The 13,657-nt window shown below is 32.1% G+C and overlaps 2 protein-coding genes across 4 annotated transcripts in view; one reads left to right on the top strand and one right to left on the bottom strand.

Moving 5' to 3' along the window:
* LOC136977186 (serine/threonine-protein kinase LMTK2-like) overlaps window positions 1-4,532 on the bottom strand; it is a 42,310-nt gene extending 37,778 nt beyond the window's left edge. For 2 of the 3 annotated variants that reach the window (XM_067272634.1, XM_067272635.1), the window contains exons 1-2: window positions 4,413-4,532; window positions 1,550-1,670 (exon numbers count right to left, since the gene is read on the bottom strand). In XM_067272634.1, coding sequence (XP_067128735.1) covers window positions 1,550-1,616 — 67 coding nt within the window. In that variant the 5' untranslated portion in view covers window positions 1,617-1,670; window positions 4,413-4,532. Of the gene's footprint in view, window positions 1-1,549; window positions 1,671-4,412 lie in introns of those variants that run through there. The other variant, XM_067272636.1, reaches the window with a different exon arrangement.
* Window positions 1-13,657, top strand: part of LOC136977194 (acyl-coenzyme A synthetase ACSM3, mitochondrial-like) — a 148,512-nt gene that overhangs the window by 65,672 nt on the left and 69,183 nt on the right. The gene's annotated exons all lie outside the window — the stretch shown is intronic.

Here is a 13,657-nt window from a genome sequence, read left to right as displayed (position 1 = left end):
TATTGCTTTTAATTGATTTAGATATTAGAAAAATCTTCATTATCCCTATTGTTAATTACCACAAAAAAGCCAAAACTTTTATATTCCAGCATTTAATTCTTTGAAAAAACAAATATTTTTGGCTAATTTAACTAGCCATTTTCAGATTGAACTACATGTGATTCCAGAACATTGGTTCAAAATAATTTAAAGGTAGTATACATTGCATTAAAACATTATTTAGACCTTAATATAATCATATTTAGAGTTGAGAAATTTGCCATAAATACTTTATGGCAATTTCTCATCTCTAATAATATGATTACATTTAGAATAAAGAAGATAAAATTAGTAACAAACAAATAAAACCTATCTAAATTACCTTTAGAGAAACTTTCAATTTTTGTCATACAAAAATAATAATGAAATACAAAACATTTTTAAAATTAATAATTATACAGCCTATATTGAGAAATAAAAATTAATATTTATATACACAATAATAAACTTTATTATAAAATATATTATAAGGAAATTACTAAATATTTTATAAAATATTTAGTAATTTCCTAAATACAATTATTAATAAAATACCTTCTTTACTAATAAATAATGAAATAATGTCCTTATTAAATCAAATTAATTTTAGACAACACAGCATAGTTTTGTTTTATGTAGAAGTTGCATGTCAGCAGGTACTGTGTGAAATAAAATTAGATGTAAATTTTTATTTCAACCCAAGTAAGCTCAGATGATTCCTCAGACATTTAAGTAATCATATATAATTAGTAGAAAAACATTAAAAAATGTATTTAAAACATTTTACTTATGTTTTAACAGCATGTACTGAATTTCATAATAATAATAGTGTGTATATTAATAAGTTAGTCAGAATTATCCCCGTACATCTAAGGTTAACCTAACCATTTGTCATCCACATATATCAATCCCATATAAAAAAAGACCCTACTATTCAGGGATTAAAAAAATAATTAATTAAATTATTAACATTTTAAAACTTTGTAATTTATCTTCACCTATGTCCAATATTTATCATTAAATCTAAAATAGTTTACTATTCTGTTAACTTCTAACTAATATAATTATACTTAATAACCTTTCTTATAGTATATAAATTATAAATAAATAAATTTTATAAATCAAATATATAAAATAATTAAATGATATTTTAATAGAAATTAATATTTTATTTAAAAAATAAAATCCAATGTTATTTTCTTGATCGCTCAAAATAGAACATTCATGAAATCTAAAATCTGATTTATCACCACATTAAAACTGATATCATTATATTAAATATCATTATTCTATAACTAAAAACAATTGCTTTTCATTTTGCAAATTCTTCTATTCAGATAAATAAAAATATATTTATTTCAAATATTAAATATTATATATTTGTTTCAAATTATATAAACTTAATTGTTAACAACACACTGTCAATACTGTAATATAAAACTATATTGTCTAGTATATAAAAAAAAATCATCAGTTAAAATTATCAATAACCCTTTTTAATTTTATTTACTACTTATTAATTATTACATACCAGAAATTGGTGAAGATGTAATTAAACCAAAAAATAGAAATAAATAAAGTGATAACTGAACAGTCATGATGCAGAATTAACCTTGTAGACTATATCATTTTAATGTATATCTCAGATATTCCTGTAAGAAATAAATATAAATGTAAGAAATAATATTTAAATTCTAAATTCTTATTTATCAACGTTATAAATTCAACAACAATTATGTTATATTTAATACATTTATTATTACATGAAAATTAATTAAAATTAAAATAAAAACATTAAAAATTCAACATAACTCATATCATAATATTAAACTGATCACATTATATATATTATCTATTAGTCACCTCTAGATTAAAAAATGTTCTTAAATATTGAAAAGTTAAATTAAATTATTGTATTTCTAAATTCCAAACTTTCACATGAAATTATTAAAAACTGTTTAATTTTCTTTAATAAAATTTTGATTGTAATCTTTAAATGATTACTTAAAATAATTTTTTTATAACGTGTATTATAGATATAATTTTAAATATAACCTAAAACTTTTATATATTTTTAAAAAATTATTACTAGCTTAACTGTGAATACGATTAGATTAAATTACAATATAAAGAAACATCATTGGAAAAATGCTTATCGCACATTATTAATATCTAGGTACAATTCTCATCACATCTTACATACCAGATAAGGATGCATTTCAAGAATTTAATAATATAATTCCATTAAGTCACTATAAAAACAAATGGCAAAGTCAATCGAAAGTTATATTTTATGTAACGTGAACACATTTTCTTCCGATTCAAAGTGATAAAAACTTATTACATTTTAAACTATATACTCTTCAAAGACTGCGTAGATTTGCACTATAGACTCTAGTATACCTTTTAAACACAGCCGTTTATTGCTAATATTCGAACGTTTTCGGTTATTTTTAATAACCTTTCTCAAGAACAGTTACATTCGAATGCGGTCGTAAAAATTTGAACACGTCGCCAATCGAAAACGAGCTTTTGAAATGTTCAAAAGCTCGTTTTCGATTGGCGACGTGTTCAAATTTTTACGACCGCATTCGAATGTAACTGTTCTTGAGAAAGGTTATTAAAAATAACCGAAAACGTTCGAATATTAGCAATAAACGGCTGTGTTTAAAAAGTTATTACATTTTAAACTAAGATGTATTTTATCAATTTTTTTATTTTTAATTTATTTCCTTTTATAATTTAAATGTGAATATTAATATTAAAAATGCCTTTCTCACTTTTTCTAGCAAATTTTAATTAAAATATAAATAATTCAATATATTCAAATACATAAATGATATTTTTACAACTTCTATGATAGTAAATATTAAAATAATTCTTATAAATTATTATAATCCTTTTAAAAGATCATTAAAAAAGTTAATTAATTAATTAATAATGTATTTTAAAAAGTCTGATTTATTATTTATAATTTAATTACAGAAGTGATACTATTGAAAATGATATAATATTAAGAGAAAGACTTTTTAAAATTGAAGATTAAATTTAAAATTGCAAAAAGCTATTAATATTTTAATTCTGAAATTAGATCTTATAAACAACTCTTATAGATATTGCATATTGTATTATTATGCTATATATTGTGAATACTTTTATTAAAAATAATTGTAAAATGAATCGTATTTTGGATACATCGTTCTTTTCATTCTGTTCTTGACAAAGAATTTTTTTTATTTAAAAATAAACATTTCTTTATAAATGTTTAATTCGTCAACAATAGAGCAGTTAATATATTAATATTTTTTCTAAGAAAACCAATATCTTTTGTCATAAATATCTTTAAATCTTTAACTGGATCATTCTTATCTGATAAAAAATTAGAAAAAATACCTTTGAAAACAGGAATTTCAATGATTCATTACTAATGATGAATTTCATGATATAAAAATGCTTCTGATTTAAAAAAAAAATAAAATAAAACCAATTTTTATAATTAATTTTTCTTTAAATATTTAAACTTTCTTCAACAATAAAACTATTAATGTAAGTGAAGTTTCTTTTAATATTGGACAAACTTCTATGAAAGTTTTTCCAAATTAATACATAATTTTTTCCTAAAAGGATATCATTTTTTAATGAGACTTTAATAATTCTATTCTCCCCCGAGTTAACGAAAATTCCTTAACCGTTTCGAAAAGACAAAAATCTAAAACAAGAAATTAGGTTACTTTCTCCAGATCAGATATAATTACCATTACAACTTACCTATTAAGAAATATATAATTTTAAAACGATAGCACAGAGTTGTTTTCGAAAACACCCAGTCACATAGATTAACAATATCTTTCAAATCAAGTATATTGAAGATAAGTTGTTACATATAAATAATTTCAGCCAGAAAAATAAATAAAACACATGAAAACTGTAATAGCCTTGGCCTCATCTATGTTATTTTAAAAGATGCACATGTACAATCACAAGCAATTTTACATTATTATAAATGAGCGAATTAGATTCACGTCTTAACTTTTTATTTTTATTTTACATCAATTTATTATATAAAATCTTTCCAACAGGATACAAATGTTAAGGAAATAACTATTTATATTGATAAATGCAAGTGCGTGTGACATTCTGTGTTACACTAACAATGTATATGTAATTTCAATGTATAACTGTTATTTGCACATCCGGATAAGTGAAATTCCAATTAAAAGGATCGTTGATAGCGCTTAATATACGCGAAAATTCCACATAATTTTTCCATATTAAATCCCATTAATACAGATTGGCAAATAAGGAGACCGTATTATAAACATTAATCTATTGATTCGAACGCGTTAAGACGAAGTTAATAAGTCTTAATCTCGTTTAAAAACGAGTCGAATTACCTTTTATAGGAAATCCGACAGTCAGAGGAGGCGGAACGTACCTCGAGTCGACGATTGAAGTTCATCCGGCGCCATCACTTCTAAGGCCACCACACAGATTATAGTGCGCATGCGTGTATTTACTTCGTTTACGACCTTCCGCGTGTTTTTTTTTTTTTTTTTTTAATATTAAAATATTCTTACTGTAAAAATATTTTAATTTGTATAGAAAATTTATTTAAATTATAAAACGTTGTATTAAGTACGTTAAAAGAATAATATAAAACACTAGTACATGAATAAGACGAGTTAGAGATTCACCTTGTTGAACTTATATCCTGTGATTATCGATAATAAATCATTCAAATAAAGCAATTTAGTTAATATCCTCTTTATTCCGTATTTATTATATGAAAGCAATTAATGTGCATTAAAATAAATGAAAACTGTTAATTTTTTAAATCGATTTATAAATAATTGCATAAATTATAGATTGCGGCAGACGTTTTCATCGCGGAAACGTGTACGTCGGACGTTCAGAGCCGCCTTCCTGTAAGCCTATGAGTTTGACAACGGCGTTTGGAAAGTCAGTGGAAACATGCTCGACGTTCCAAACGCCATTGTCAAACTTATAGGCTTACAGGAAGGCGGCGCTGAACGTCCGACGTTTACGTTTTCACGATGAAAACGTCGGCCGCAACCTTTCTAATATATTTGTACACGTATAAAATAAATGTTCTTTCATACAGTTGTAAAAATATTTATAATTAATTTTTTTATTTAAATTTAGCTATAATTAAATTTATATTAAAATATAAAATAATTAAATCGTTGTTTCTAATTTGTAAAATTAATTATATTGTCTAAATAGCTTGCAGACGCATGTATTCTCCATGTGCAGACCTTTGTAACATGCTGTGGCATTTTCGTATCTAAATAATTTTTTATCAACGTTTTAAAATTCATTCAGTTAAGAGAGTGATATATAATTTTCTACTTCCTCTTTAAATGTGGAGGAGTTATCGCAATAAAAATGCGTTTTTTTCTTTCTTTCTTTTTCTTCTCTAATAGCGGCATCGCACATAGACATACAGTACATAATTACGGTAGTTTTTACATTCTACAGGCATAGTTAATACATTTTAATTTTAGTTCATTACAAAACGTTTGTCTCTATGCAGCTGTGTATAAAATAAGATATACACAATAAGTTTTTTCTTAATTTAAAAAAATAATAAATTTAAAATAGAATTTATGTTCAAAAACTTTTTCATTTTTATAGTAGGCCTATTTATTATGAGTGACCCGAACGTATCGGGACACCGTAACCGAGATGCAGCGGAATTTATTTTTCCGAAATTTTGCCTTAAAAAATCCCACAATGGAGCTGCCGGGTAGAGAGGGACGGGACCCGATACAATCTTACGAACCACCCCGAAAAATTACTGGAATTTTTGATTCGATCCCGGAGTTTCCAGAAAGGTAGGCTGTAACCTTAACAGCTCGACCATCCTACCATCAAAATGAATATATTAATTTAAGCACTCCCTAGTTGTTGTTATTATTATTATTACTACTATTGTATTTTTGCGGATTGGTCGACATATAGGAACCGGAGGTTACCGGCTTGCCGTTTAAACTGTCACTAAAACATAAAATTAATCAGATCTGACAAAGTTAGTTGTTAAATGTTAAAGAAAACATTCTTTCGAGTAGAATACAGTAAAACAATAACATTGTAATTTAACAGACTTACAACGGACAAAAAAGTTTTTGTTTACAGGGTAATAAAACAATTAGCGGCTTATTGACATTAGCAGTAGGGGTGGGGCGGAGATGCACTAACAATCTGCCGTGAAAGTAATAGTTTTAATAGTCTAATCTTGAAAACAACTTATCAATCTTTATTTATAAATAAATCTGATGTAAATCCGTAAAACTTGAGATAATTTATAGCGAGTTTCTGAAATTTGATATGTTTATTTTTGCAATTTTTGGGCCAAATTACAATAAAATAACACACACACACACACCACACACACACACACACACACACAAAACACTTCGGCATTGTACGGGTATTTTGTTAGAAAGAAGACAAAATGTATAAATTAAACATATAATTATAGTTTTAGATATGATGCCTATAAAAGCAGCCTAGTAAACCGGTATACCGGTTTTTGCTATACGGAAATATCTGATTTCATGTTTTCCGCCGGATGAACTGACATGCCGTTAATTCGAAAATATGATATTATTATTGTTGTTAATACTGCTGTATCAGTGGAAAAGTATTAAGAATTAACAATAATAAATATAGAGCTGCATTATAATATCGATAAAAGAATCGATATTTCAAAAGAATGTCTTTAACTTATGTAAAGTCTATGGTTTTAACATCATATTCATGATGTTAAAATAATTACACAATTGTATGAATGGCTCAAGCGTTTTAAAGAAAGCCTTAAATCAACAGAGGACGTTCCTCGTTCAAGTAGACCAGCTTCAGCAAGAAACAAAAAAATAATTTTTCGAATTTGCAAAGAGACCAAGAGAAACAAGCCTAAGTCAATAAATAGACGATCTGCGAGTCTTTCAACATGACGTACTTCACAAAGACTAGGAAATGCATCAACGGAGGTTTTTAATTACCAGATATCCTTCACAGAATGATTACTGGCGATCAAACCCGCTATAGTAGGTATAGTAAGCGTATCTCATGGACATGGAAATCAGCCTCTTTACCATAGACCTATTATCAAAGAATCTTACGTTGACATTCTCAGTTGTCTCCGTAACAATGTAAGACGAAAACGGCCTCATTTCTAGCAAACAAAAATTGGGTTCTCCATCCCGACATAGCTTCGGTGCCCTACTTAATGAATATCAGGAAAAATACCAGATATCTGTGTTTTCACGGCCTCCTTATCCACCGAACGCCCATCTTCCAGACTTCGTCAAAATAAACGCTTTTAGTCAGCGGTTCCCAACCAGTGGTTCGCAAGAGCTAAAATATGGTCGCGAAAGATTTAAAACTTTTATTCATTTAAATTATTATTCCCACATTGATACAAACTGAATTTAATTTTTACTAAAAATGTTATGTTTTCTATTATAATAGTACTTTTTTAACTCTTCCGCCCTGAGGGCACTAAGAGGGCATCTTTTAGTAGGCCCATTATGGGTTCGGCCAGGCCCACAATGGGGCGACCGGGTGGTGAGGGACGAGGCCCGACATATCCGAACGGACCACCCCCCGAAAATTTCCTGGGAATTATTCGACCCGTTCGGATTCGATCCCCAGGTTCGGATTCGATTTTTCTTAAACCTTGTGGTCCCTGCTAACAACAATGAAACCAAAGTAGTCCCTGGTCAAAAAAAAAGGTTGGGAACCGCTGCTTTTAGTGAACGGTAAATTCGATAAAATCGACGCAAACGAAACAAAACTGAGAAAAACACTTGAAACGAGAAAATCTTGATCGCACGAACTGAAAATCCAACCGTTCGCAATAACAATAACCGACCGCTCTCAACAATAAAACTCTGACAATTTGTTATTAAAAGTTGCCACGAAATTTAATATTGAAAGTTTGGCCGAATTGCGTGATTCGTGCGGATCTTTTGTTGCATATACTGGCACCGGTACAGTACGTGTCAATAAATTATGGAAATTAATCTTTAAAACTTTTCAACACAATCGTTTCGCATTGTCATTGCTCTTCAATGATAATTTGATAAGACACAGAACGTTTAGAAAGAAGACTAGGGTTTACACAAGGGGTACTCGGATTCGTATTGGGTACACGACTATAAGTTTCAGGACCACATTACTAGAAAAGTCATGAAATACTGAATTAATTTTAACCCATAAATAGATATATACTGTATTTTTATGTATTTTATAATGCAATTTTTATTCAGTTACGCGTTGCGTATCATTCCCAGTTAAAAGTTTTATTTAAAAAATAACTTTTATATTATTAATCATAATAAATTAATAAAATTGTGTTATGAGATTTTATTAGAAATTTTTTTGTATATATTTTTATTTATTATTCAATGGTAGAAAGTCTAATTACGAGGGTAGGAATGAGTTTTTAAATGCTAATAACGAAGAAAATTTTCATTAAATTTGATCCCTCTCGATATAGTAAAACTTCGTTATTTTGAATCTCAAGGAAGCAAAAAAACACGACTTTGAATTGTCCGAACTTTTTTGTAATTCTCGAATAAAATTCAGATAATGTCATAATTTTATTCGATAATTACAGAAAACTTCGATTCGAAAAATGGAAGGTAAGACAGATCACGCACATTTTAACAGTGTGTTAGCATATGATTATGGCAATTGCAAATCGAATATCGTCAGATGTTACTGTTTATTAGAAACATTTAGGTTTTACATGTATTTATATGTATTTTCTGTCCGATTATTTATCCGAGTATTTTCTTAATTTGTATTTACATATTAAAACACATATCATTACATACACACATTTTCAGGTAATTTCGTCAACTCCAAGCTGATCAAAATTGGTGGGTAGCGGGAGCATCCGTACAGTACATTAAGGCCGTCTCACTCTGTTGAGGTGCTCCGTGAAGCCACCTCAAGTGTTCCGTGAAAATATCAAATATACAATTAAAAATTGTTGCCCATGAAAAATCAATACAATGTCACATAATTTTTTTTATGGGAATGTAATCAGCAAATGCTAATAACGTCATATACTAGACCGAGTGCGCTCTTAATTTCAAAAAGGGTTGCCACTCCTGCTTTAAAGCTGATGTATTTTAAGTGTTTGGCGGAAAAAATGTCAAAGTTTAGTGTTCCCCGACTTTAAAAAAATTGAGAACCACGGCATTAGGATACTTGGGGCATGCGCTACCCTTTGTCGTCGGGATGCCCTTTTAATTCTCAAGGGAGCTCTAAAGTTTTATTTTATTTTTAAATTAGTTACTCATTTTTATTACAGAAAACTTTTTACAGGTGACAAAATAAAAATAAAAATATTTCTATTAACAGAAAATTATTCTAGCGGATGGTGATTGGTCGAGTACCGAGTTACCATTGTAATTGATTAACGCGATTTTGATATATGCGGTAGCATCGAGAAATTAATTAACTGCGGTATGGAAGGACAGAGACGGACGGACAGACACACAAAAGATGACAGTCGAAATTTGTAGGTCTACAATTCTTTTCAAATAGCAGCCCAATAACTTTTCTATAAACGCAATATTTATGAGAACATACTTCCCACCTAGTTTATACAATCTGTTGTCAAAATTTAAACACTTTATTATCACGTAACTAGAATTATTCTAGCATTTTTACAAGACTTCATATGAAACTTATTTTTTAATAAGTTTCATATGAAGTCTTTCCAGGACGTTAAGGTTAGCAACTTCGATCACGTGCGGGATCATCACAACTTGTCTTAACACAGATCACTTTTCAAATATTATTGAATCAATTTCCGTAATATACGAACTCTTCCTGCAAAATTCCTAAAATTTTCGACAATAAGCACAAGACTTATTAGGCTTCAAACAGGATGAACAAAATCGTCCAACACACACACTAACATCCATACATGCAGAATCCCCCGAACTTCTTCGCATTTCTCGTAATTTCAAGGTCCCCGAGTCCAAAAATGTAAAAATCTTGAAGGGTTATTCTTTGACCAATCGCCATACTTTCTCGCTGCTATACGTAACAGCCGAGAAAGTAAAAATACTTTCCCCCTCTCTCGAATGATATATATTTTATTAAAATGTAAGACTCGCACGAGAAAATCCTCCCTTGTTCGTTCCAGGTGCAAAACAACGTGTTTCAAAATGACAAAAACGAAGATTTCTCTGTAAACCATTAAGACAATGACAAGAAATATGTTTAGAAAAAGTGAATGTTTATCTTTAACTTATGAATTTATGTAAATTTAAAACAGAATAAGTAAAAAGTCGCAATGGAGAATGTTGTTGCTAGAACGAATTTACAAATTGTCTGCAATAATTTAATTCATTAATTATACATTAATATAATTGTGAAGAATTTGATTTATAAATTGCAAAAATATCAATTTCAATACCGATTGACGAAAAAATAAACAAACGACAATACAAATAATAAGAATGAAATATAACAATCGGGCGTCTTATTTGTTTCGCTTTATTTAATGCGGAAAGACGAAATACGCGTCTTTCCGGACTAAATGGGGGCGGAAACGAAAATCCTCCGAGCCTTACGTCCTCGTGGTGCCCACGGGGTACTTCCTTTCTGCCGCACTGTGCAGTCGGGTTTGACCAGGCGATTTTTGTCCCGGTCGGTTTACGGGATTCTTCTTTTTCTTCGGGAAGATTTACAAGATTCTTCTTTTTTTCCTGGTCAGCAACAGACAGTGAGCAGTTGGAAATACGCAAACAAGGCAGGAGGTAGATTTTTTCCTCCCCGTCGTGTCTCCACCTTGTCGTGGTGGGGAGGCTTGGTGATCTGTGCTGCAGTCTCGATGGGGTTTCTCGCTAGAGTGTTGCGGCCGGATCAAACTAAGAGAAACACACGCTAATGCAGATTGAAATCTCAATATTATTAACTTTAATAAATTGTTTTTAAAAAGTTATTAAATTGCAACTATATATAATAGTTGCTATAATGATAATTTCTGCTTTTGTTTTTTTAAAACCAGAAAAGGAAAAAAGTGTATGATACTGTACTCAAATAATATAACCTAATTATTTTAATAATAAATACACAAGGAAATTGTAAAATAATAACAAATAAAATTTTAATTAAAATTATATTTCTAAACAGAAATTGTTATTACCGATATAAGCGAATACCATTTTACTTAAATCGATACAGTATTGTGATATAAATTTAATTATCAGATTAATAAATTCACATAAAACAATTCTAATTTGAAATTCACATAAAGAGGTATATATTTTTGTGTAATGATCAGCAAATGTTTAAAAATCAATATAATAATAATATCAAATGTAAATCATTTATAATTTGATACGCACGATTAATGTAAATACGATATTAAATGGAATTGTAAGTTGCTGACATATGGGGGCAATTAGTTAATTGCGCGTCAGGAAAAACCCAGGAACCGATCGTATGTGGGTGGTGGCGGCAGAGGCAAAGATGACAAGTGTCTTACAATTACCGTTTATTTTAACACCAAAACAAACTTACAAAGTACAATACGAGTTGCGATCTAGATCGTCTGCGGCAGAAGGAGCTCCGGATGACGGCGATCGGGGAGTGCTGTCGGAGTCGTCGTTGAAGCCCCGAGGCAGTCGGGCAGAAGAGTCCCAGGTGTCGGTGACGGACGTCGGTGAAGGAGTAGGTGGCTGTTTGGAGTCCCGTCGTTCACTTCCTGGTAGAAAGCTCCGTCGTCTCCCCTCCGACCTTGATTCGGGGGTTTTTATACGATTTTCCCTCGAATCTTCCCCTCTTGATTGGTCTTGAGTCCCTTTTTCCTTTTCTCGATTGGTCAGTCTACTGTTTCTAAGCAAGACGAAAACCAAGTTTGGCCGGGGACGGCGCCCGGGCATTGACAGCTACTCACATAATTTACACTGTTTGCCCCCCTCTCGCGGACATCTGGCTGAACCGATCAGCCAAACGTTCTGTGGTTGCCCCCCCTTTCGAGACGATCCCCGGCTCATATGGTCTAACAGGTGTCTTTGACCATCTGTCTCTCTTCTTTCTCCCCTTTTTGTTAATTGTTTACATCTCGACTCTTGTATACGAGCACCGCGACATCCCCTTCGTCGTTTATTACGGCGTTGTGTTTGTTTTAGAAGAAATGCTTTACATCGGTCCGGTTTATAGCCCGATGCGCGTTCTCGCTCCGATTGACTTTCCGAAATTTCCCGATGTAGCAATCTTGTAAACAATCGAATTCCCGGCGCGATTTTAGGATCTTCACAGGGCTCCCGACCTTTTAAAAATGTTGCTTACATCTTGGCAACATTTTACCTGGCAGCTCGGCTGTCAGTTCAATCTCCACTTTGCCGGAAGTAGTGATCCTATTTTACTTCTCCCCGACGAGTTCCGTTTACTCTTGTCGACCACCGTCTCCGTTCTTGTTCGCGACAGATCAGTTTTTGTGTTAGTTGTTAGACGGACCATATAGCAAAAAAAAGATTTAATATAAAAATATATATATGGACAAACAGATTTACAAATTACAATACAAAGAATACAATATGATAAACAAACAATAATGAGAGAGGAAAATACAGACTGCAACACCCAGGAGTCGGGGCCTTCGGGTTTCTTCGTTTTCTCCTGTCTCTGGGGTGTCCCCGCCCCGGCAAGCATTTCACCGCGGGTTCGGAGACCAGCCCCTGGCTCTTCCCGCTACTGGGCGCCTCTGGTCCCGTTCTCGCAGAATTTACTGGGTCTGCTCCCGCTCCCGCAGAAACCGTTGGGAGAGCTCCCGCATCCCGTGGCCTTTTCCCACGCCTCGCGGAGTCCGAAGGGAAAAGGCTCCCCGGTCCTCTGTTTTTGGAGGTTCCTGCCCTTTTTCTTTCCCATGATGTTGGCTGCTCTGGGCCAGGTGTCTCCTTTCTTGGAAGTATTCTGCCCTTTGTGTCGCGTATCTCGCCGCTTCCTCCACCTCTCGCCTTAACTCGGGGTCCACCTCTCCCTGCAGGGGTAGGACCAGCATCTCTGGGATTGCCTCGTTGGGGGCACTTCTAATTCGTGCGATGGCGTGCCGCACAGCAGTCGGGTTTATCCGAAACTTTTCTTCCCCTTCTTCATCACGCCACCCGAAAAGTTCGTATGCTGTATCCAGATCCAGCTCCTCTATAGTCGTGGCTCTAACACCGATTAGAAAAACAATGAACTATCCAAAACAAAACAAACGCAAAGCTCCTCTAAATTCCAGGTTTCCGATGCTTCCGCCATGGGGTCTCTTGGTGTTTGTTTTTGCTTTTGTTTCGTTGTCTGCCAAATATAAAGAAAAAGGTTTTATTGGTTAATGACGTAGACGTCTATTATTGGCGGGTTCTCTCCCGTTTCTTTTTGGAGAGTCGGTTTCTATTCGCGATTGATGTTGCCTTCTCATAAAGAGGAGGTCCGTATTTCCTGGTGTTAGGGTCCTTTAGGCCGTATTGTTTGGTTCGGGCCTTTCGCCGCCCCTTTGGGTTCCCATTGGGTGAATGGTCACTATTACCGTCAAGATGTGATCCTCGAGCATTCTCTCCAACATTTTTATGCTGAGGGTTAAGCAGTCCCTCATTCGCAGGGT

Source organism: Centruroides vittatus, unplaced genomic scaffold (genome assembly GCF_030686945.1).
Source record: "Centruroides vittatus isolate TY-2023 unplaced genomic scaffold, ASM3068694v2 contig_452, whole genome shotgun sequence".
NCBI classification, from domain to species: Eukaryota; Metazoa; Arthropoda; class Arachnida; order Scorpiones; family Buthidae; genus Centruroides; species Centruroides vittatus.
The sequence above is the reverse complement of the archived record's forward strand: the minus strand, read 5'-3'. Positions and strand labels throughout refer to the sequence as shown.